At 28.8% G+C, this 27,003-nt stretch overlaps 1 protein-coding gene across 1 annotated transcript in view; it reads right to left on the bottom strand.

The window, feature by feature from the left end:
• The window catches only part of Sos (Son of sevenless), a 30,466-nt gene extending 5,845 nt beyond the window's left edge, over positions 1 to 24,621 (bottom strand). Inside the window, exons 1-21 of the mRNA XM_014438357.2 lie at positions 24,292 to 24,621; positions 20,050 to 20,216; positions 19,491 to 19,599; positions 16,993 to 17,076; positions 15,269 to 15,349; positions 10,363 to 10,590; positions 8,844 to 8,984; positions 8,560 to 8,769; positions 8,306 to 8,424; positions 7,952 to 8,082; positions 6,100 to 6,312; positions 5,912 to 6,029; positions 5,503 to 5,659; positions 5,323 to 5,430; positions 5,064 to 5,209; positions 3,874 to 4,030; positions 3,689 to 3,796; positions 3,450 to 3,605; positions 3,110 to 3,292; positions 1,344 to 1,461; positions 132 to 301 (exon numbers count right to left, since the gene is read on the bottom strand). Of these exons, the coding sequence (XP_014293843.1) occupies positions 132 to 301; positions 1,344 to 1,461; positions 3,110 to 3,292; positions 3,450 to 3,605; positions 3,689 to 3,796; positions 3,874 to 4,030; positions 5,064 to 5,209; positions 5,323 to 5,430; positions 5,503 to 5,659; positions 5,912 to 6,029; positions 6,100 to 6,312; positions 7,952 to 8,082; positions 8,306 to 8,424; positions 8,560 to 8,769; positions 8,844 to 8,984; positions 10,363 to 10,590; positions 15,269 to 15,349; positions 16,993 to 17,076; positions 19,491 to 19,599; positions 20,050 to 20,216; positions 24,292 to 24,402 (3,015 nt within the window). The 5' untranslated portion in view covers positions 24,403 to 24,621. The remainder of the gene's footprint in view (positions 1 to 131; positions 302 to 1,343; positions 1,462 to 3,109; positions 3,293 to 3,449; positions 3,606 to 3,688; positions 3,797 to 3,873; positions 4,031 to 5,063; positions 5,210 to 5,322; positions 5,431 to 5,502; positions 5,660 to 5,911; positions 6,030 to 6,099; positions 6,313 to 7,951; positions 8,083 to 8,305; positions 8,425 to 8,559; positions 8,770 to 8,843; positions 8,985 to 10,362; positions 10,591 to 15,268; positions 15,350 to 16,992; positions 17,077 to 19,490; positions 19,600 to 20,049; positions 20,217 to 24,291) is intronic.
• Between the last annotated feature and the right edge of the window lie 2,382 nt (positions 24,622 to 27,003).

Genomic DNA, 27,003 nt, shown 5'->3' on the forward strand with positions numbered 1-27,003 from the left:
TAATAAAACTTTAACATATTATTTCATTTCCCTAAGTTTTATTACTTGCTGGCCAGCCCCACAATGGCCACATTTTTTTTTTTAACTAAATATAACAATAAATATACAAAACATAATAAAAGAATGCTTACCCGGATTCTCTGTTCGACACTCAAACAATAAGGCTGATTTTGGTACTGTTGTATTTCACCAGTTATTTCTGCAACTTTTCTTCGTTTGTTGAAATTGATCAGCTGGGGCTGAGAAGGCAAAGTATCAGGATTGCCTTCTTCAATATGCAAAATGTTCGTCAAATACATACCTAAAAATTAACAAGAATTTTTAATATTTAGGTTAACCCAATAGCTATATGAAAAAATCTGGCATGGTACGTGCATCACACAACTTGAAGGGACATTTGTTCAAAATCCTTCATTTAGGCCCAGTTAGACTATTGCAATAAGGATAAGAGCTATCTGATATTAGAGAACATTTAGTTATACATCCATTATATTCAATTCATTTATTTCTGTTTAATCATTTCAAGATAATTATAAAACATTTAACTGTTAAGAGGTCCATAGGCTTGTCATATAACTTGATTTGGTTGGAGGTGATATACACTTAGAGTGGGTAAGTTGTGGTAACATTGTCAGTTCTACATCTTAATTTGCTGTATCATTATCATTCTTTGATGACACACTTTCAGCAGATGAAACAAGTTAACATTTCATATTTTAAAAAGATTTTTTTTCTTTCAATTTACATAAAAGATTTATGAAAAGGAACTTCAGACTTCAATTGTATATTACAAAAACCATTTTCATACCAATTATGCCAAGTGATATTTAACAATACAAACTATTCATGAAATAAATTTGAAAAATTTAAATTTGCTTTTGAAAATTTTTGTCTTACATCCACCTAAATAGTGCTGTACATCACAGGAAAGGGCATGAAAAATTCAGTAAAATATTTATCGTAGAACTACAGCTGAAGAAATAAATCAATTCTAAAAATTGTTACTACCTTTCTACCAACCCATAAGAGCTTCACAACTCCATAATTCCAAAACGAGTTCAACATGGTTAAAAATTTCATATTTTTCCAAAATATATACCGACAGTAAACCTGTACCGAATTTAAAGAAAATCTGAGATGGTGTAGTTAAAAAAGCTTTATTCATTCATGCTGCCCAAATACATCGGGTTCCTACATTGCACAACATACTAATCAATCCGTGATCGGACATACATAAATTACATATTTTTACACGATATAATAAAAAAAGAAAGAAGCATTCTTATGCTAATAAGGTACAACTTTAAGACTAATGTTTAAGATATTTCAAATAAAATATTTACCAAAAAAAGGAACACAAGGTGGATTAATGGAGCGCAATTTCTCCTGATACTTTCTGAAGTGATCGTTGCTCAAGTCTCTTGCTTCCTCCAGAGCTTTGTCTAAACGACCTGATATTTGCTAAAAAAAAAAACAGATGTATCATATAAAAAAAAAAAAAAATAACAGTTGTTAATTATTATCTGTTTGTCAAATTTTCTTGTCTGATCATGAGAAAACAGCTCAACTGATTTCAATGATGGTTATATAATCTGTTGTTATATAGAGGTTTTAGTTGAGAATCAGAAAGCCTAACACATATGTTTGTGTGAACAATTTGTAGGGTTGAGGTTTGCACTGTTTGGGGCAGATCGCATGGTTGATCCGAGGTAGTGCCAGCTGATCGATCCCTTAAGTCTATTAAGATTCTTGGAATCTTCAAAACTTCAAAGCTCTAATGAGTTGTAATGTTTATTGCAACATTAGCATGATTGTTATTGGCTGCAGTGCTTCTGTACCAATTTAAAAAAAAAAATTGATTTGAATATTAGTCTTAGATCAAGGCAGCAAGTGATAAGGTTGCAAATATGCACTTGGCAGAAAAAAAAAAAATGAAAACATATTGATTTCAAAGACCAATTACAAGTAATATGTTTGTTCTTGTGGGTAATTAAGCCAGTACAGAGTAGATTTGGCCTTAGTACATTGAAATAATACCTTCAGAATTAAAGTGGGTAGAAATGAACCTACTAATTTGTCTTGAGATTGCTTTACAGAGTTCACCTCTTCTCAACTATAAGTACTTTTTGGTGCATTATTACATCTTCAATGTATATCCTTAACAAAGGTTCTTTATCTATTCAGGTAAAGGATAATGGTTCTTTTGAATAAAGAAGTAGTCCGTAAATGTTCAACTATATGATAATAAACACTGAACTGATGGTTAAATGCCTGAGGGATAGACTGGACAAATGGAGGATCGCATCAAGACTGATTTTGTAGATTTGTGTTGGGATGAGCATCTCTGAACAGATGTGTGCAGATACCGATTGGTGTTATCAGCATCGGATTTTCGCGTACATTAAGCCTTATATCGTTCAGGTTTAACTGGGCTAAGACCCTTGACCAAGCAAAAGGAGATAGCCATTATCCAGACGCCATCCTGTCAGAAAACCTCATGTAAATGTGAAAAATTATCAATGTTAATTTCACATTTATAATTGTTGTAATTTATCTAAACAGTATTATTTTTGTTTAAATAAAATAAATTTTATCCAATTTGAGTCTCAAACAATCTATATTTCTTTATAAGTCCATACAACATATAAGTTGTGATAAAGTATAATAGTGTAAATTGACAGTTTTTGTCAATTATTGTTAAAAGTTTTAATGTTAATGTGAGGAATTGACAAAATAGAGTAAGGTAATTTTAACTGAAGTTATTAACCTGGGCAGAATAGCCTGCATAAAGTTTTATATAATTGATGTGGATGCTAGACTGTCCTTGAGGATGGCCAAATTGGCCAAAACGTTGGACTTATAGAGAAATATAAATTGTTTTGAGACTTAAATTGGATAAAATTGATTTTATTTAAACAATCATAGCCTGTCTCAAGAAAGTGAAAAGATTATATAAAAAGTATTATTTTTATAAATCATTTGTAAATGATATATTTTATTGAAGTATTCTCAGAATGTCCAATTTTTTTTTTCTTAGCTAAGTGTATTAAAGGAATAAGAATGATTATAGACAGCAGGCAAAAAAGGTAAAAAAAAATAAGTAACGTACCGAAAATGTGAATTTGAGCCTATAAACTGAAGCTGAACCCATCGCAGACACTATGGCAAGAACTCCATTAAAATTATTCAGTTCCTGGAGCACAATCATCACTTCGATGACCCTTGAAACTATAGCGACTCGTTCTTCAATGTTTTCAGCCTCCACAATATTTTTTTCTATCCACCTTGTGAACTGTAGAAAACAAAAAAGAAAAATTGTAACACCTTTATATTGCTACTACATAAATCAATTAATAAATTTATATAGAATTTTTTGTACAACTGTATGTCTAGAAAAATGATAAAAAAGTATAAAACTGATTACTTTCATAAAGTAATTAATAACATACATTTGTGGTATGCTTTATCATACGCAACAGATTTGGTGACGTTAGCTCTTTGTCTCTCTTCGTCCAAACACTACCAACAAGTTCAGAAGGTTTCACAACACGGTAAAGGTCAAATTCTAGCAGTGTTAACTGCCGAGCAATTTCCACAGGATGGAGCTATGGTTGAAGAGAAAAAAAATTATGAAATCATTACAATCGTAAAATATCACATAAATGAAACCAAAGGAAAATAATATTACGGTAAGAATGTTCCATTCATCTTCAGGACACACTATGTGCCATTCGATAGGTGGAGGTGAATGGCCAAATGCAAATGTCCTTTCTCTCAGCTGTTCGGTAGTTTCACACTATAAAAAAATAAATAAATAAATTAAACCAACACTTAGACGTGAAAGAAAATATCTTCATTGGACAACCAACAAACCTTCCTCTGAAGAATCTTCAAAACGGAGTCAACCCATTTCCTCATCGATTTCACATTAACAGAATCTAAAAAATACCTCAGCCTTTCTAATAATGAACGATCACGTTCAAAATCATAAAAGTGATGATCGACCCAATGACGAAGAACATTTAAAACTCTGAAAAATTGTATGGGCTTTGTAGTAATTTGAATTATTATAAAAGTAAACAAAAAAATAATTAGTAAGACCAAATAATTGAGGAGCTTGCAATAAAAAGTTAATATACCCATTTCTGAAAAGTTAAGTTTTTTTGACAAATTAAAATTCTACATGGAAAACATAATTAGTTAATTTAAAAATTAAAATTTTCCCCAGTCAAATAGATGTTACAAACAAACATTTTACAATAAAAATTTAATTTATCTAAATGAGATGTTCCTACAGTAATTGTTTAGTAATAAAGTTATTAAAAATTTGATGAATTAACTTTTGATGAAAAACTCCTTAATTATAGAAATAAATTCCAGCTTTGAAGTTTTCCACTAAGTTAAATAAACAAGAACCGATGGAGTATATACTTTATAAAAGTATGTAAAAATTAGTTTTACATATTTATATATACAGAGGAAATCTGGAGAAAGATCTTATTTTAAATCTAATTTTCATTTGATTATCAAAAGTAAATTGCCTAAAAAAATATATTTATTACTGTGAGAAAAAAAAAATAGGGATTGAGAAAAATGAGATGAATATTAAGTAATAAACTTTTCACAAAGAATACAATTTACAATAACTATAAATAATAGCAATAATCTTATAAGTGGAATTCTTCGCTAAGGGGTTTTATTCTATTCTTTCAGAAGGGAAACAAAATGTGGCTAAGAAGAGACATATGCCATTAAAATTGAAAGATTAACTCAAACCCTTCATGTGAATATGGAAGAGGTGAACAAACCAAAGAACACTTTATCAAAATATGCATTCTTATGGAGGAGGAGTGGAAGTAGAAATGAAGTGAGTTCAAGTTGTACAGCAGCAGGGGTATTGTCGACACTATTTTGCCATCCCTTGATTTAAACATTTGAGAGGGAAGATTAAATAATAAAATATGCTATCATTTGATTAATTATCTTAGCCTATCTCAGGAAGTGAAAATATCTAAAAGTGTATATATATATACTAGCATAAAATTGATTTAGGATTTACTTACCTAAATTGCACTGGTTGACAATATTTTTCACGGTACCGCTTCCAATCATCTCTATAAGTTGGCTTGTTTAAACTATTATCTTCTTCGCCGTAAACTAATGAAGGATCAGGTATGTTAAATCTTTCGATTAATAATGACAAAAGTTCCTGTAACATGTAAATTTTAGTAAGAGACAAAAAGTACAGAAAATAAAGAACATTTAAATCGACAATGAAGTAATATAATTAGTTAATACAAAAAGTTCTAATTATATTATTACCTGAGGTGAGCAGAAACTTCGATAAGTGGTGAGGAATGTTCGGACAAACATTGGGTCAGAATATATATGGTATGTTAACCTTTCCACGAGTTTACAAAGTGTAGCACCCTAAAACCAATAAAAAAATATTTAAAAAAAAATATTTCAAATTTTATTATTGTACAATAAATAAATACCTACCTTAATTAGCGGCACTCCTGAATTATGTCTTTCTTCAAGAACTATATTATCTGGTGAATCTGCTTCAGCAAATCGATAAACACTGGGAGATGGCAACTTCAGAGGATGATTCTTTTCCTCATTCAGTAATATACTATCTAGAATTCGTTCCAACATGCTACAAATAAAAAATATTAGATCATACTACTTTCAAAATAAAAATTTATAGAAAAATAAGCTTAAAATCCAACTTTGAGACAGAATAACATTTATTAATGTTTTGTACAGAATTAAAACAATAAATAATAAATTTAAAATAAGTACAAAACTCTTATAGTAAATATTATTGTATTTTTTTTTGTATCTCAATCAACATTCTTGTATATTTTCAACAAACTTGTAAATAAATGAGTATCAACAATGAAGATACCTTTTAGTGTTGAGCATAATAAGATCGGCCATCCAATTGTTTTTTTCTTCTGGCGATTTGGCAACGAGGATAACCGCAGGAGGATTACGAGGAGAAATCACAAATGCATTTTTCAAGTCTAAAAACAATCTCATACAGTATTGTATAATAAAGATACTTTTTATTTCTCATGAGAGAAGATATACTACCATCAGTATCATCCCTGTCCGTGATTTCAACTTTTCTGATGAAGAATCTTTCTTTCAATCTGTAATCGGCCTGTGATCCTCCCAACTGCGGCGGTACCGAGACAGCTGCTCTTTTAGTAATAGGCTTACATAATACAAGCACTCCATCAAAAAGAAATACTCTTCGCTCTGTTAGCCTCCTAGTCTTTACAGACCATTTGACAAGTACATCCTCTAAAAACATAAAATAAGTAATCAAACTAAATTAATTATATTATATTGAAACATCAATAACAATACTAGAAAATAAAAATGGAAAGATTAATACACTTTATTATTATAAAATAATTTTATTGGACTGAAACACTAATCCAAATTTTTTTTTGGTAGATTTCAAATACAATTACCCACCCGCACTTTAAATTAATTAAGTTGTTTTAGGCCAAAAACTAGATACCATATTGAACCCGGAAGATTCTACAAAACAACGGGAGGCTAAGGACCTGGGATCACCAATTTCAATCAAACCAATCCAAAAATTATAGAAAGGATCTTGCCAATGCACCCTAAGAGAAAAAAAAATTAAATAATTTTGGCTTTATATTTGTGCCTTTGCTCTGTATATATTCAAATACCATTATGTACCGATTGATTAGATTTACTATATTGAACAAGAAAAAAAAATTCTGACTGGAATGAATGAATTTAAATCTGTAAGCAATTACAAAAATCAATAGATGCTTCGAGTAAAGTAGGACAAAAGTGTGTTCAACAGCATACCCATGTTTCAGTTGACTACTACATAAATGTTTTCAAAACTGAGTAGGTAAAATATATTTTGATTTATATAAAAATTAGTATTTAAGGGTTTTAAAGGGTGCTAAAAATGAATACGACTCGAATTTACTATAAAAACAAATTTGTTTACCTACTTTACTAGAAGCATCTTTTGGTTTTTGTGATTTTTTATACATTTAATATGATCGGCAATACTTTTTTCCTTATCCTATACAAGAAAATCAATCGATTGGTATACAATTATCCTCCAGTGTAGCATATGAGTACAGCATAGAGATAATTAGGACCAATTAACCTACCAACTAACATAAAATATTTTTTTGGAGAGAAAGAAAGTGGACCTTTGTTTTTGGCATGATCAAAAAACCTATAACACAAATTTCCATATCATTCAGAAAATAAAATTTTGGAAATAAAAAATAAGCAATCAAAGTGGGGCTTATGATTTTTTTTTTTCTTGGAAATCACAAAAATTGCAATAACAGGACTCAATCAATCTACACAAAATTTTGGAGTAGTTTAGTTAGGTCCCTATTTATAGACATATAATAATTTGTGAATCCATACAAAGCAATGGAAAAAATCGGTAATATAGGAACTCTCAAAATTGTATAAAATATTTTTTTTTTTTGGCTCCTTGAGCGCATTGGCAAGAATCCTCAGATACATGTCTAATATTCTTCGACTCAGTAACACAAAAAAAAGTGACTAAAATAGGTTATTCTTGTAAGTTTCGCAATGGAAGGATACACAGTGATTCTCAAAAGATCCAATGAAGTGTTTTAATAATGTATAACAAATAGTTTGAGGTTATGACATTAAAAACACAGCTTTTGTCAGTTATAAATTGAAGTTTAGTGTAGCTGATAAGTAATAACATTGTACAAGTAGAACAACATGGCATGGCGGATTTTATCCTTCTAATTTCTTTGTTCGAACTTTTATTCACAGAAACATAAGCTACAACAGCCTATTACAAAGGTGAGAGAAAATAAATAAATATAATATTAGTAAAAGGTTACCAAAAATATAATAGTAGTTTATTGATAACAAAGTAACAATTATTTTAAAATACCTCTTATTAATTCATTACAATATTGTCCTAAATCTTTCAGGTCCCAGCCATCTATTGTCTTTTGCAGCTCATTCGTTTTTTCGATAGCCAATTGTCGCCTCATCCTCCCATTTGTTCTTACAATATTTTCCCTACAAAAAAGAAACTTATGATTAATAATTAATTAGTTTTAAATACATTATATTTTTTCAAAGTGTGATATATAACGAAATAAATATAATATCCAAAGTTCAACATGTTTAAAATTACATTTTTATACGAGGAAAGTATAGGATGTGACTAGAGATTAATTAAAAATAAAAAATGACAGGATTCATCTCTTCTTTTTTTATTATTATAATTCTTATATTATACCTTTTGATAAGATTGTTGACTTCTGGACTGTTTATTTCAACTTGTAAGGGCCTCAGTACTCCTTCGACTTGTTTCAGACTTTCTCTATCTTCATCCGATGGTGTTAGCCGATGTAATATCTAAAATTTTATTTCACTTATTACAAGTAGAATGTAAAAATATAAATTAAAATGAAACATACATATTTTTTATTTTGAATAATAATAGCTGAAATATTAATACAAGCAAACTCAATATCCGCGTGGTTTATTTACCTTAAGGTATTCGAAGTATAAAAAGCAATGAGAAATAGGAGCAATGACCAGCTTTGGAAGGTAATATTTAACAGCTTCCCTAAAACCTTGACCAGCAGACTGAAGAGCGTTGCTCACCTCGTGTTGACTAACTAGCCTGTCTAATGCCTCCAACCAGCCGGAGGTAGTCAGTTCTTTGGCATAACGACCATAAACATCGAATTCATCAGCCTGTAAATTATTAATAGGTCAAATGGTCCATTTGATTAAAAATCAGTAAGTTATAGTAAAAAAATAAAAATTACTTCAGCAAGTTCTTCAAAACACGTGCCTAAAGCAGGAACTTGCTTTTCAGCACTTATTTCTAACATATCTTCAAGTGATCCAAGCAATGTCACAGTGAGGTCATAAATATCCAAAATGTTGTTAAACATCGAGTCCAGTTCCTGAAAAAAATAAATGAAATTGCAAGAAAAATTTTTTACTTTAAAGTTATTGTCTTTTTTTTTTACTCATAAAGAGGCTACGCACACGTGATCACTGGTTTCAATGAACTTTTTTGGGTGAAACTAGATCAAAAAATATTATGTCATGTGTGGTTTCTTGCTAATGTGCTAATAGAAAAAATATTTAATATAATTTTATAAATCTGTGATATTAACGTGTTTTGCCTTTGTTCTAGATGTATACAATAGTTATTATAAAATATGAAGATGGTCAGGGTTGCGGTAAAAAAAGAACAAAATAGTTAAAAACTATTTATTTTCCTACGTTTCGCCCCACTTTGTAGGGCTTCATCAGGGCTGTTCAAGATGAGAGGCTAACAGACATTATAATTAAAATAGTTATTATATTCTAATCAATTGATGAGAGCACAGTGTTGAAATAATTCAGATTGACTGGCCTAGGAAAGTGGGATCCAATAATATTTATGAAGAAATGAAGTTGAAATTTGTTTATCACGTCTCAAAAAACTGTTAAAAGATGAATTTATAGTACTCAGATAATTTTTTTTTACTCAAAATTTTTGCCAAACTGGGGCATATTTTTTGAAAACCTCTAAAAAATATGATAACTTCATTACAACTCCACCAATCTACACAAAACTTACTATGGTTAAGGGCCGCCTGAATTGCACGAAATAGCACACACCAGACACAACAGAAGTTTTTCTAAATTTGAAACTATTTTTTCTCACTTATAAGGGGATAAACTCTGAAAGATATTGATATGGGTTGGAAAAGTAGAAATTAAGCTTTCCAATAGTTATAGTAACGTAGGTTTTGGATAAAATTGTAAGGAGTTAAAATTTTTTATGTCAACAGAGAAAATAGAATATCCCTAAAAAAAAAAAAAAAAAAAAAAAAAAAGAGAAAGATAAACAGAATTTTATAATTTGTGATAAATATGAAAATTCATATTTAAGAACCTCAAAAGGCACTGAAACCAAACCTGACTAGATTTTATTGCTAAAAAGAAAAATTTGTTTCATTGAAATCAGTGATCCAACGTGAGTACCCTCCCCTTGTCAAATAACAATCATCTAAAATAATAATTTATTTTTAAAAGGAAGAAGGTCTGGAAGAGCTCAAATATTAATAAAACTATTTATTATGAGCTAGTAGTTGGTCCCACTTTGTAGTGTTTCCTCAGGACTAAAAAGAGCTCTTTTGACCACACCCAGACCATCTTCCTATTAAAAACAACACATGGTCAATCAACGATCTTCCAATTTTTTTTTAGTTCATTTTATAAAAGTAATTTACAATATAATGTGATGTATTCTAGATAAGTAATATTTTTGAGATAAATAATAGAAGTTACCTTATTATGGCCGGGTGGTATAAGCCTACATATCTCTTCCCTGAAAACCTTAATTATCATATGTAAATTACGAAGATGCTGCTTCTCGGCTTGAATTAAATCTTTGACGACTTCTTCATAAGTCAAAGAATGCCTCGATGATCTAGTAGAGAGCACACTTCCAACTTCTACCTCATTCGATTCGATATCTAAAAGACCATCTTCCTGGGAAAACATATCCATAAGAACCTGCAAATAAAAATAAAAAATTGTAATATCTGTAAATAGTTTCAACTTTTTTGGCACTAATAGCTTTCTTTGAAAGCTCAGAATTTTCGTTCATACTTATTGTAATTGAATAAGTTCACAACAAAAATGTCATTCAGATATGGTAGATAAACAAAGTAAAATATTTATGAAAATACAAATTGCCAAATAAACATAAATAAAATAAACTAGCAGAACACAATGGTACAAATCACCAAATTAACTGCTACAAGGGAAATAGAAAATAGGTAAACTATTTCTTCATAATATCTAGAAGATGCAAATAATTTTTTTTCTTTATCAAATGCCATAAAGTAATAAGAAAGAATAAAAAAATAAAAGTATTTCAAATAAGAAATATATGAGTCGACTATCGTAGGTAGGCATGCCAGATAAGTAAAAGTTTAATAAAAAAAAAAAAATTGTAGAAGTCTTAGAACTGGCCAACAAAAGTGAAACTGCTGGAAACAAAATAATGTATTAACATTCTATTAATAATGTTATGTTAATTTTCAAGTTCAAGTGTTCTCATCATTTTATTTTTGGCACTACCTCTCTATCTCGGAGTAGATACAATTTTGAATTATAGTTCATCACAAAGAGGATGAAATACTGATCATTTCTCTCACTAACAGTAGACGACTCGGATTTAAAGTTTTTGAGATATTTTAATTCAAATGTTAATCAAGATTCATCATCTTTTCAATTCTTGTGCCGTCTTTTCCACTTTTCGTCTCTCTATCAAAATTCTGGACCATAGATCATCATAGAACAAAGAGGATGAAATGCTGAACATTTCCCTTACTTACAGTATGCAGCCACAATTTTTAATTTTCAAGATATTTTCATCTATATGTAGAACATATTGAGTATTGTCCCCACCACTTCAGTTTCATTTCGAGCATTCCCTCACATCACAAAGTCAATTCACTCCCATATAATTTTTTTTTTTGTGTTGTAGAACATCCGTAAAGAAGTTTCATTTCAAAAACTTATGTAGCCCTTTCAAATAATTTAACAAAATGTAAGAGGCAATCAAAAATTCACTTTGATACAAAACAAAAAAAAGAAAAGAGAAGTGAAGTTTAAAGTAGTCATCAAGCCTGAGGTTTCCCTGCCTTCAACAGGGAAGCTCGGTATTTACATAGGAAATGAAAAACATTTACATCCTCAGTATCAAACATTTCACCAACATTTTACGTTTTAGACATCAAGGAACAAATTTGGTCCTATGTTAGTTTGTAATGAACTTTTTGTTCAGGCACAATCAATTGAGAAATTTATGCAATTTTGATAAAATTTTCAAGGATTGTTAATTTCATCAGATTCCACCCACTATTTTCATTTTAGCACACATATATTGGAAAACTATTTGGTTTAGCAAATAGAAGGAAGGGGAAATAAGTGCATTACATAGAATAATCTAGATAACTAATTGGAATTTCCGAGAAAAGTTTTAAACAATAACTTAATAAAAGATTTTCAAGATTTAATAAAAGTTAGTTTTTACTGCTTGTATTATACCATATAACTGGGATATCAAGGGACATAGCATTTTTTATCACTTTAAGAGGCTTTTCATTTACCTTATTTATAGAGAGTACCATTAAGAGAGATTGAAATTAACTGTTTTTCATTTATAGAGGTGAAAATGTTAATATTTTATGTTTTTATATGTGTGTATTTTTAGTTTTGAAAACAATACAAAACTTATACCTTTAAAAAATCAGCTATATATGTTTGTATTTGAGTGTTGCTAATATTAAGGTGTTTTTCTCGTTCGTGGTTTTCTCAACTGTATAAATTCGATCAATTATGCCAGGATTATCAAAATATTTATATAAGATTTACAATAATTTTTCTGATACACTTTGATATTCTTTCTGATGTCACTTCACAACTCTCCTGTTTTGACATTTTGTGCACTATTATTCACTCGTTTATCATAAAAACCTTAGATAGTACTGAAAAATAAAGAATATGTGGAAGAATATTCAAATATTTGTAGGCAAATGTGTCGCAATCTGATTAATTGTCTAACTTATACAGGGTATTGGGCCGCAAAGTACCAATGATAGAGGTAAATTTTGAAAAAATCTAAGAAATCAAATCTGAATTACAAAGGTTTAAAAATTCTCAGTAACTGAGGTATTTCAAAAAGTTCCCTTGATGGTAGGTATATTTAAATTATACAGAATGGATTTCTGAATAGGCAAATATAAATTAAAACATATCACACATGCACAGATACTACGACATTATACATGCTTAATAATGGATGCTGTAAATCTAATCAAAACATTAAAGGGGAAAAAAAAAAAAAAAAAACTTGAAGGGAAAATATAGTTCATTAAAGAATAAAGGGAAAATAACTAAGCAAAAATCATAGAAAATGGATAAAAAATTATCAAAGATTAATTAGCCAAAGAATATTTACTTCATCGCTCACTATTTATGTTCTGGCGTGTATTACATACCACCTAGTCAATGGCCCAACGTCAGCATGAAACCAAAAAAAAAATTGGCAAAATCTATAATGGGCTCTTAAAATCCAGTAACGTTTAAATTAAAAAAAAAAAAAAAGTATATATATAAGCAGAAAATAAATCCATCGACATGTATAAGCATTTTTATTTACAGCACATTTATTTCTTTCATGAATTAATAATAATAAAAAAATGCGATAGTAGCCAAACAAAATTATTGCAAATCTACTAGAATACTTGCTTGTGCAAATGTTATTGGTTAATATCTACGATATGAATTTACACATAATGTTATAAAATACATTTAAAAGCCGCTTATAAGGCAACTTAGTAACAATAAAATTAGTAACATACATGCTTTCAAGACCTTTGTTAAGCATTAAATTAGTTGGCCTCGAAACATCCAAAAACATTTTTTTAACATATTGGTGCAACTAAACAAAATGTATCTATCTTACACACTTATTATAATAAATGTTTAACCAATTACAAAAACATTCACAATAAGCCTTAATAATATTCAGACTATTAAAGTTGAACGATAGAAACAGGACCCTGTACCTTAAGCAGTTTATTTAAAATAAAAATAATCAATCAAAGAATTATTGAACTTCCTTTCTCTAATGTACATTTTTTTACTCCTACTCATTATGAAAATAAGAACTGTTTCAGACATTAAATAGTTTAGTTTATTTTGTGGAAAATTTTAATTTTATTATTCATTTAATTATATAACAACTGAGATTTAGTTCATTCATTATTATATGCAATTTTAAATTTTATTTCTATTATTTTCCAAGTGCTGTATGTATATATGTAGGTTTATATTTTGCTTGAAATAAAAAAATTTGTATAAATTTTGGTCTTATACCTAATATTTTTTTTTTTAATTGACCTCCGGCAAACAGATATTCCATTGCCACAGTACTTTTGCATGTTGTTTTTTTTTATAGTACCTATATTTTTAAAAAATAAAGCTAGTTATTATTATTCTAAAAACAAAGCAACTCTTACTGAAGCAAAGGCAATAATTTTTATCAAAAACTGAGATATTCAGTCAAGACTAGACATGAGGGATTCAGTTAAGTGAGTTGCTGGTCATTTTTATGGAGATGATGATATCCGTGATAAAGTGCCAGCAAGGATCACCAACCTAAAAATTTTGGGCAATATGTTTGTATCAGCTGTAGAGGATTTTCACCCATTGAACAATTACCCACGCTGAACATTAATTACTAATTGTACAGATGTACAAGTAGCCTTCTCAAACTACTGCATTTACAAAAATTCTACATTTATCAATTCTATTTTATTTATTATTATTTTATTTTCATCCTTTTTTCAAATTAACATGTTTTTTTTCTGTTTCTTTTTCCCATTAGAGGGCAATTGTTTGTTTTGTTAGGTCTACGAATGTCATTATTTTTGTTATTAACTTTACTTTTCTCTCTTATTAAAAGTATTATTTTTTTTTTGTATGAGACTATACCCCCATAATCAATTATTGAAAAAATAATAACCTCTTACATTAACCCTACAAGGATCCACCAGGCCCCGATCCCGGTATTACAAAAAAAAAAAAAAAAACCTATTGCCCTAAAATATACATAATTATTTTATTTTCATCCTTTTTTCAAATTAACATGTTTTTTCTGTTTCTTTTTCCCATTAGAGGGCAATTGTTTGTTTTGTTAGGTCTACGAATGTTATTATTCTTTACTTTTCTCTCTTATTAAGAATTGTTATTTTTTTTTTGTATGAGACTATACCTCCATAATCAATTATTAAAAAAATAATAACCTCTTACATTAACTCTACAAGGATCCACCAGGCCCCAATCTGGAATTACAAAAAAAAAAAAAAAAAAAAAAAAAAAAAAAAAAAAAAAAAAAACACTACTGCCCTAAAATATACATAATACATAATTTGGGATCAGACAAGGAGTCTGATTTAAAAGTAGCCATTTTGATTGGTCGACTGGAACATATGTAACTTGTTGCTATAGGTGGTAACGCCTATTGGTCTTTAGGTTATTAAGAAAAATACACTGCGGATGTTACCAGCAAAAATAGGAAATAAGCTAATTGTTTTTCCCCTTATATCTCATTGTGTTACAATAAAGTTCATTAATTTAATTATATAATTAATAGTGTTTATATGAAATGAAAACTTACCTTGTCAGCACACATAGCAACCCTGATGTCTTGGCAAGTGATTTCAACATGATGTATATTTTTAACATAATTACCGGCCAACTGAAATAAAATAATATATTCAATTTAAAGCTCCATTTACTCCATTAATCCTTACAATAACAATATGTAAAATTAGTAATAGATTTAATGTTTACCTGAAACCAATGGAATAATTAAAAATAAATAAGATGGATTCGAAAAATTGCAGAGCTGCCAACTCTCACTAAACTAACTAATTCAAAGTTTGGAATACTTTACATGTTGTTTCACAATTCATCGTAATGAAATGTTGATCAAATCAATTCCTTTAATGCCTACAATATTATTAGTACTATCTTAACTTAGTATCAATTGTTTAGATATATATATGATTCAGTAGTATAAATCCCTTATTTGACTATAAGAAACAATGCATCTTCACTAACAAGGTGTCAAAAGAAAGGGAATTTAATGGAGAAATTAATAATCTTAATTTACATCCTTAAATTATTACTACAACTTTAATAGAAGCGATTCCCATACTCCGGGAGGGATAAGTAATAACCTTAATTATTTTCAAAATGATATGGATCTACCTTGATTCTAGTCATAGCTTCCCCACCCAAGAGACAGAGTTACCACGGGATGTATATGTCGCACGTCATTTATATATTTAGGTTATTTTAATTTTGTAGGTTGTTAATATAGATGATTAAGTTCTTACCCGGGTCTAACTTCAATAATCCACTCTTAATAAGTAACAGAACTACAAACTTAGAATCATACTCTTTCGCACAACTCAAGAGCTGACTTTAAACAAACAAATATTTTAGATTTTAGACAACCTACATCCTGAATGTCGATTTCTGCATCCTCAATCTCGCTTTTCAGCAGGCTATAACACCAAATTTCTAGCATGTTATTTTCTTTGGGATCGTAAGTGAAAGGAGTGGATAAATAAGAAGTTTTATTTAACTGAAAATAAATGGATATTAATCCTTTAGAGATTGAATAATGAGAGCGCTTTGTAGGCCCAGAAAATTAACATTGAAATTGAGCAGATGATTTTTAAAATGTTTCAATTTTTTTTGTTCATATTCTCAAAAAAAGAAAGAAAAAAGTTCTAATTCATGACAATTTAAAATTAATTAGGTAAGTGATAAAGGATATTTTTTTAATTTGTTTGCAGATTTATTTCCTATACTCTAGGATAAGTAGGAACAAAAACAAAAAAATAATAGTTTGAATGTCATCTAGGGGCAAGGGTAGAGACTAGGATATAACATGGTAACTGCAAGATAGAACTGGGATTAGAGTTGATATATCAGTTTAGAGGCTTCATCAAATGCTGATATATCAGTGCATAGCCTAAGGGGAGTGTCGTACTCTTACTGACAAATCAGCTCATTGTCCCAAAAGGGTTAAAGAGTAGTAGAGGGTCCTACTAGATAATGCGTTCCAAAAGAGAAAGTATGAATAGTTAAAGATCTTATAAATATTATACCACATGGTTATAGAGAAGGGGTATAAATAAAAAATAAGTTTTATCCTGTGGTATACCGCCTAAGAAAAACACTGCATATGCAAGAGCATATCTCTAACTTTATTTACAAAGAACATAACTATAACAGGTTTTAAAGTCATAGTAAATCCTTAATGATAAAAAAACTTAAACCAAATTAATTTCCTCTAAATTAATAACAATTTTTCCAAAGGATACATACCTTCAATATATCTGCAGAAATATATTCTAAAACAGCAACAATATATACAGTAACATTGGTATCCACTTTGTATTGCAGTACTTCCTGTAACAAAATCATTTGAATTATTAAAAACTAAATAAAAATGTAACTGAGTTGCAAGATATGTTTATCGTTTGGTTTCTGGGTGAAATGAAAAAAAAAAGAAGAGGTATGACACAATTAACAGAAAATCAATTTATAAATGGCAAAGAAGTGATATCTTGTAACTGCATTTCCATTAAAATCATCTATCTGTAGGAAATCTATCTACTATAGTTTAAAATTTCTGAAAAACATAGTATTTTGATAAGTCTCACTGGTCTGTAAATAACAAACTGGAATTAATCCATAGATGGCGCTAGCTGTCAATGTAGTAACCACCTAACAGTCTGTGGTATCATTTCCTTGTCTTAATATCTGATTAAGGTTTTCAACTCATAACAATACAAATTTTACACAACACAATAGTTTTTACAGAGGTGTCAAAAGAAAGGGAATTTCACAGAGAAGTGACTAATCCCATTATGATTTTTAAATTATTTATGATAATGATAATTTTATTACAATATTAATAAAAGTGATTTAAAAATATTAAAGATTTCAATACTCCAGTAGTGATAAGCTGATAGATTGAGAAGTTGCCTATGCTTTTAAGTCCTTACCATAATAAATTTTGAGATAATGCAGATAATGGTTAGAATCAAGGTCGGTCCAACCTTGATTCTAACCATGGCTTCTGAAGTGCAACAGTTACCATATAATGTATATCACAGATCATTTAAATTTTTAGGTTATTTTAATTTTATTGATTGTTAATACAGTGGTGATGAAGTTCTTACAAAGGTCTGAGAATTCTCTAATTCTTTCATGTGAGAGAACTACAAACGTCGAAATGATAAAACTGCTAGTCGACCTGATAAATTGAATGACATGAATGTGTGCCATTTTATCAGTATTGTAACACTAATGTGGGAAAAGTCACATGTGTTGACAATAGTGCAGTCCTAAATAGTTATGAATAAACCTCTATGCAGAAACAAACAACTGGGAAGACCATTTTTACACTGACAAGACACTATTGGTGCCGATGCAAGCAAACAGCAATAATCAACAGAGAAAACTTGTTCGTTGCAGGAGTAGGCCATCTCAAATGATTGGAATGTATCACCACTATATAATAATGACATTAATAAATGGTTAGAAACCACCTTCATACATTTGAAAGCCATGGGGAAATGGGTTTCACATGAAGTGAATGAAAGGTGAAAGCAGGAAAACCGAAAAATCAATTGCAAAAGAAACTCATTTCTCTATTGAGTTGAGACTGATAATAAAGGTGAATATTTTTCAAGAATCTTAAGCCTAAAAGATCATAGGAAACTCCAAGCAAACCACTACAAGGCCATACCAGTATCGATGGAAGCCAAGGTTAAATGGTTTGTGTTAGGTGGTATCAGAAGAATATTATTTATTATGAGATGCTAAAACCTAGCAAAATTTTTACGGAACTGAAAGTGATTTTATTTCATGATAATGCACCATCACATAAAGCAAAACGACTCAGGTGTATCATTAGGAAATGCTTTCATATGCAGCTTACTCACCAGACTCTGTTCCATCCGATCATTACTTATTTGCATTGATGGGACATGCACTTGCTGAGCAGTGTTTCACATATATTACGCAAATGACTCAATAACTGGTTTTGTTTCAAAAGAACAGTTTATTCGGAACAGCATCTACAAATTGTCAAAAAGTAGAGGCTAAGATGGGCAATACTTCAAATAACAAATTGTTCTTCATTTTCAATAAATAAATTCTGCTTTCATATTTAAATACCTAGTTTTAGATAAATTACACTTTAAAATAGTTTTTTGTCTCTGCTATTAACAATAGTTTAGTAGATACTGTACTAAAAGAATTAGAATTATAACTTTTAAACCATTAATGTGAAAAAATGTGAAGAACTGATACACAAGACTTGGATATAAACTCTGCAAGTCTGAACGGGCTTATGAGAGGGATATAGTCTCTTACACATCATACTCTCCCAAATATAAGTCAAATTTTTTCTGGAATTCTTTCTTATAAAATGAATATACCACTCATATTCAAGGATCAACTAATCAACCAAGGAAAATTTGAGTTCGACTAAACACATTTTATAGTATTTATAAGTAAAAATTGTTCACTTATCACATATTTTGGCAAGGGAAAATGTAATAAAAATATGCTTCAAAATAGTATCAGAGATGATACATTATTTCAAGGTGAAGGCTCACAAAAAGTAAAATTAAGGTACAGAAAAATCATTGAAGGGATATGGATTTTCCTGATTTTCCAAAATAAATTTCTAGAATATTCATGTTCATATCATACACATATATTTTATCAAATATACATACAATTAATTATATACTTAAGAATTACTTAATTGCATTAATTAATGTTTAGAGCAGTTACATTAAATTGTATACCTTTTGAAGAAGATGATGAAGCTTGTCTACAGGCAAAACAAGAGTATGATTTTTCTTTTTTCCTTTTTCTAGAGCTTCTTTAGCTTCCAAAGCGTCACTTAAAGCCCATCTAGGACAAATATTATCACATCACCATAATATATCAACTTAATTTAAAATGTACTTTATAGCATAATATTAGATAAGTATAATGCTTTAAAAGTCAAAATAAATAAATAAAATTAAAATTCAGAAATTTAGCATAAGTTTTAGAAATATAATTAAAACTCATCACTCAGAATTTGTTAAGCCTCACATTGTTATATCTATGTCAACTTCACAAGAAATTTACAAACACAATCTTAACACAACAAATAAATAAAACTTCTGAATATATTGTAGGAAGATGGTCCTTGAAAACTATTTATTAGTAAGCTATGTATATAAAGGGTTACTAATGAAATGTTTTCTATTATTTTGATACTTTTCTTGATCACCACCCGAACCATCTTCCAACAATCTATCACAACTATTAATCTTCCACATCTAAATATAATTCTTTAATAAGAGGTATACCTACCGATCTATAGGACTTGGGAATGTTTTTCTAACTCTTTCTTCTACATCAGTATAGCTGTGAGGTGTGGGATGAGAACATAGCATTCCCAACAGACGAAGAATGAGACTTTCAACGTACTCTAAGGCATCATCTTTCGCCTGCAGGGATGGGTGGACCTGTTCCAGCACCTGAAAAACCAAAACAAAAAATTTTTCATTCATTATGTAGGTGGCTAATAATTGAAAAATTTTCAAATACTCTATCACATTAGATTACAATAACATCAATAATGCATCAAACATTTATCTTCTTTTAAAAATTTTCAATTTACTAAATATGTATATAGTAGTGTTGAACCATATAAAATAAATAAAGAGAGAGCCATATTTATTTTATATGGCTCAAGTTCTCCATGGACCTAAGTCTATGATATATCCTCAAGTCAGGAATATAAAGATCCATTTAACGGGGCTGCAAAATAAATATTGATTGACTCAAGTGGCAATCGAACCTGCAATGTTTTGAACCAAGCACTCTGGAACCTTGCCCTAATGTGTTCAGCTATCACATCCTCAAAAATAATATGAAATATTGAGAAAGGTTCAATGACTTGATAATTTCTTTTTCGGTCTGTCGCTCAACTATAATTTTTAAATTATAAGTTTTTTAGTTGGTTATATAGAATTAAGGGTAAGAGGATTCCTATATGAATCGATTCTTAATGTTTAGTTTTTTTTTTGTATCTATATTTAAAACTTATAGGGTAAACTTTTTTTTTTATTATTAAATCATATAATATATATGATATAGATATAAATACTTAACACATTTAATTTTTTTCAAGTATATAAATATAATTACCCTTTAATAAAAACCTTAACATATGTGTTAATAGATTTATATCATTGAGTAAAAATTTAAACAAATTCAGACAATTGCTTTCTAAGAAATTGTTAGCTAAATATATAACCTTTTCTAAAAATGAAAAAACTAAAATAAAAAAAGAGGTTTCATGTTCGTAGACTTTTTTAAACACCAAGATCATTGATGAAATAAAATTTGAGATAATAATTACAAATCTACTGAGTCATGATTATTATTTTCTCATGTATTGACATCCGACCTATTATACTAATTAATTTTAAGGAAAACGTTGGTGCATTTTTTTTGTTTTTAATAAATAACAAAATATTCTTAAACATAAATACATTATAAATAATCAGAAAAATTTCAAATTTCATTTATGAAAAAAATATTTTTTTCTTTTGCCTTCTACCTCCCTTTCATTTAAGAATAATGTGGTCAAGGTGGTGGTCAGAATTCTACTCAAAAATAGTAATAAAATGAGACAAGTCTAATGATAAGGAAAATGCTGGGTTTATCAAAATTATGATTAACAGGAATTGGTTCAAGATTTAACTGAATAGCTTCGGAAATAGATCTTTTATGATGGTTGGAAATGGTAGAAAGGATAAAAAATTTGTATTTAGTTAAAGGTTAAGGCGTGTTCAGGTAATTTGGAGGCAGGTGGGTTACAGGGGATCACAGAGGATCAGTAGAGCACCAGGAATCTATGGAATAGATGCTGTGATCCTTGAGAAAAGTGTTCTCTACATTTAGGAGGAACTATTGAGTATCTTCAATGAGTGTGTTGATGGAGGAACTTCCTGGGAAAGTGGAAAAAGATCGCAGACCTGAGACTGTTCTACAATGGAGGAAACAAAGACAAGGAAACACTGAATGCATAGATGAGGGTGATGAGCAAGAAGGATGCAACCCTTAGGAAATTTTTCCTCACTGTCTAATCATAACTGAAAGCTACATGGATCCTACCAGACAACTGAGTCTCCTACAGGACATGGAAGATTTTTTTTTCTTATAGACTGCCTGTTTAAGGCACGATTCTAATGAGAAAAATGCTTTATCTTTAGTAAATAGATTTATAGTTTCATTATTAATTTATAAAAGTGCTATTCATGTTTTAAGACATGGTAAAGCAAACATTATAAGGAATAAACAAATTGTATTTCATTATTTGATTAATAAATAAATACAAACATTTACATTTAAAAAAATTGATAATAATAATTAATTTGATTTTGACACTTTACTATTATAACATAATATATGATTAAAATAAATTTAGTAATAATAGTTAACATTAATTTGTTGCCATTAAGTATTAAAATAAGTTTCAATTTTGTGAGAAAAATGCTAAATCTAAAAGCATTATCATGAAAATAAATTGAGATGCTATACACAATATACATTTGTACCATGTATAATGTATATATAGACCATACATCATTAAACATAATATAAACAAGTTTTTCTTTCATTTATTTCTGAGTTTGATACATGCCTCATTTTAACGATAACGATAAATGAGATTTACTGCAAAGTGGGTGTGTGCTCATTTAAAGGCAACAATCTATTGTCGAGAGTATAACCTACACTATTATTACAACTACTTTAATTGGATCACAGCTGTCAACTTCTGCTCGCTTAAAAGCGATAAAGAGATCCACAATGGATTCTTTTCAGTTGATGTTCGAATCATTTAATGGTAACAGATAAATTACGATGATTGACAATCATATACCCATTGTGTATAAGTAAACCTGGGGTTACATTTGTGAAATAGTACCATTTTAACTACTTATTACATTAAACTATAATTTGTACTACTAAATTATAATACATGCGCTTTAAATCCAATTACATCTTTTTAAATGTTTTGTGAGATTCTCAATACTTAATTAATTTATATTTGCTTGGATAAAAAAAAAATATTGGAATATGAATGTTGAAATTTAGATGTACAAATATTTATGAACAAATCTTTATTTACCATATACTGAGTTAGATAGTACCTACTATGTATGCATAGCACTTGTATTGTTCAATATCCCTCATTGATTTATTAAAACAAGACATTAACACAATAAAAAGAGATATTAATGTTGTATCATCATATATAAGTAATAAATATGAGAAAACATTCAGTGCTAGAAATATTAGTTATTTTGAGTATATTCCACAGAATCATATTTCCTTTATCCTTAATCTTTATTTTAAATAACTAATGTCACCACAAAAATAACCAGATGTGACATGAATATATTACAATTGATATGAAAAGTATGAGAAACCTAGTTTTTAAATTACTTATTCAGAAAGTAATATTAAAGTATAAATTTAGGACTAATAAAAATTGTTCGTTAGATAAAAAATTACTGTTTTATGTGATTTTATAAGATTAATGCATTGTTTCATAGCATGAACTGGAGGAAGACACAACTAGGTCAAATCAAGTTAAATAAACAGTATAACTGGAACATTGAACTGTAAAATAATTACAATTATCAGCTTATCTAATTGGATTCAGGAATCATATCAATCCAGTTGATTGAAATCGTCAATAACATAAATTGAACAAAGACAAGCCTATTGGTCTCGTACTTTTTTTTACTTCAAAAAACAAAAAAAATGCTTTGATTAAAATGAGAAGATTACCCTCAATATATAGAAAGAAAATAGGTTTCTATCTATTTCCAGAGTTTTGATACTGTTTGAAAAACAAATTATGACAAATGTAAGAGTTCAGTAAACAAATGACTAAGATTATAACAACAATAAGAATCAAGAATTCAGCATTTAATAAATGTTCACTAAGCAGGTATCATTTTGGGTACTTAATAAAAATAAATAAATTAATAACTACTCGTTAAAGTTTTGATGACCTAATACAGTCTTATCTTTTGAATTGGTAATGTTTTCCAAAACAGTAGATTTTACAAATCAAGTAGGTACTATATTATTATTCACATATTTAAAAATGACATTTGCAAATAAAATTTCTAAGAATAAAGAATTGGGACCAGTATTAACTGGAAACAATAGTTAATAGTAATGCTAAAATAGAGAGAAATAGCTTAATGTAAACCAGTGGTTAGATAAATTTTAACTAATAACTTCATGTACCAAAGTGGTAAAATTTTTTAACTGAAAGAAAATATGATAGCATATCATTAACCATCAGAAATAAAAAGTCCGTTATTTATTAAATAAACGCAATAGAAATTTATATGTTTATATCAATATAACAAATAAAAAATAAAACTAAAATAGGGGATAATATACAAAAACACAAATTTAGGACATTATTCAATCATCATTCACTTAAAAAGTTAAAAGATTTCAATTAGCAGATCAGCTAAAAGTAATGTTTGGGACAAACAGCTGTGCATAATGATTAATCACCTTGCGCAAGGAGTTAACAAAGACTCCCTTCCATTTAGAAGCATTTTCCTCTTTTTCGAAGTCATAGTTACTTGAATCAGAGGTGAGAGACATAGAAAACATATCTCTCATTTATTAAAATGATTAAAAACTTGTTTATAACCAATAACAGATCCATTTAGCAGCCATGTTTGATGACGGCAAATATGACATTGACAAGTAAAATCTTCGATTGGCACACACTATTTGTCGTTATACTTGCACGAAGTAGTTGCACTTGTAATAAAATCATTACGGAACCAAGGTTTTTTATACAGTATCACTGGACAAAAACTATTGACTTCGATTGTTTATAAACATAATTCCTAGGGCACAGCCGGAATAAACACTCTAGTATACTACATACACAACGCGCATGCGCTTTATTATTAAGACTCTTGATCGATAGATTAATGCGCTCTCAAGTTTTTTAGAAAAACGATTTAGAGTAAACCATTTAAAAGATAAATAAAAAACTGAACTGTTATAACGAATTATGAATGAATCATTGTAAATCTGACCCAATAATCTGTATCTTTTTTCCTTTTTTTTTTTAATGAGGGAAATTTATAGAAAGACTAATAATCATGCTTAGCTTAAAATGTTTTTAAAAAAGTTCAATGTAGATAATTAGAGAAAGTTAAAGCTGAAAAATCCAACTCATTTCAAAGAAACATTTTACAGAAACAAATTTTATTTGAATCTAATGATTTAGTAAGCAAGTTAAGTAATTAGTGGTAAAACCGCCAGAAAGCGCATAAATTCATTGTGTTAATTTGAAATTGTTCTCTTTATTGTCAGAAATATTTTATTGAAATAAGTTATAAATGTTTAAAAACGAAAATTTTTATTTTCGCATGGTTTTTAGCATAATTAAGACAGTTTTTATAGAACATGAAGAGAGAAATCTCTACACAAGGTTGGTATATTATTACTGGTTGGTAGTTTATATTTATTTTAATTTGTATTAACAAAATTATTTCTTTAGTATCTGAAATTTATAATCTGAATAGATTGCAAGTAGTTAAAGGGAATTTAACATGTTATTTCTAAAATTTGCCTGAGTTTCAGTTGGTTTTCAATTTTCTAATTAAGTTATTAAAATTTTACATAGTCAATGAAAAAAAAATGTTACTATGCTAAGCTTTTATTTAAATATGTTAACGGAATGTAGCGGGCAACGGTGGTAGCAACGAAGACCGTAATACAGTTCTAGCCTCTTTGGAATTGTGCTGCCAGCCTTGTGCCTAGCCTGTTTTTTCGGCAGTCGCCGAAAGATGGCTACCGGTGGGCGAGTGTATGTCAGGATGTCTCACCAACAATTGATTTTGCTTTGCCCCTTTATTTGAATTCGGTTGTGATATTTATTTATTTTTAATATTACGCTTAATATATTTGAGAACTTCATTAGTACCTTCCAAAGTGTAAGTACATTATTTGGCCGTGTGGAACTGAAATTGAAAATTCTAGTTAAATTGCCTATTGCTACTTAAAAAAAAATTATATTTGAAAAAAAAAATATTTACTGGCTTTAATTTAGTGTTCTTAAACGATAGCCCGAGTTTTAGTCATCAGTTCACTGATCCCATGCTTCAACCCTTCCCCACCCTTTTGCCCCATCTTTATGTAATATCCATTACATAAATGGTGGTTTTAGTACCTCTTTACCCAAATTTGCTAGTAATCTCTCAAACATTATTTGATTTTGTTTTATTCCACCTATGAATTACTGTACAAATTTGAAATTGTTAAGCAATCAGGTTATAATCCCATTTTAGGTCTAGTGTGCTGTTTTTGTTTTTAATTATTGGCTTATAATACATTAATCACTTATTTTCCCATTGCATGTTTAAAATTGAGGTGTAATTTCCAAGTGTAAGTAATTATCATTCAACAAAATTTGGTATGTTCAGTAATTATGACAAAAAATCATTTGCTAAGTTACTTCTTTGCAGCTTATGCACATATTAAATTTGTTATTTTATTTTATTTTTTTTTTGTATTTCTTTTGCAATAAATTATTTTCTTTAAAAGTTCATTAATTTTATTTTTCCTTCCTCCACTAGTTTAAGATTTTATTATTAAACATTAAAAAAAAAAATAAAAAGGTGTTTTTATTTGTTAGCTATTATTTAGTTATTTTTTAAACTATTAAGACCATTATAATTTCTTGAAACTTAATTTTTGCTTCATTAGTGAATTTTCCATCAATGAATTAAATTAAATTCTATTGCCACTTATGGTAATTTTGCTTGGTAGATTAAAAAAGATAATATATTTTATAGTTAAATGCATGTTCCCCATAGTAGTTACCTACTGTGTGTACTGGATGGCATAGAAATAGTATAAAAACTTTATTGCTTTAAGTTGCTTTTGGTGATTTATAATATATTTAATGTGCTTTTAAGTTTATTTCGATTTGTTAATTATTAAGTTTCAATTTCGATTCTTATTTTATTTCTTCTAATGTATGTATTTTAGTTGGCATCTTCATCTGTATATAGTTATTACATCTTGAGGATTATTAAATCCGTGATTGTAGAAATTATTTCTTTATATATTCAGCAGTAAGAATTTTCCTGTTTGCTATTGTTAATTTATTATTCACACCTTAAGCTCACATGTGTAACTCTGCGTCTATATATTTTACCTTAAACTTTAGGAAAGTAATTTAGTTAACCAATTGTTGACAAT

This window comes from Halyomorpha halys, unplaced genomic scaffold (genome assembly GCF_000696795.3).
Source record: "Halyomorpha halys isolate HHAL.00 unplaced genomic scaffold, Hhal_1.1 Scaffold56.1, whole genome shotgun sequence".
NCBI classification, from domain to species: domain Eukaryota; kingdom Metazoa; phylum Arthropoda; class Insecta; order Hemiptera; family Pentatomidae; genus Halyomorpha; species Halyomorpha halys.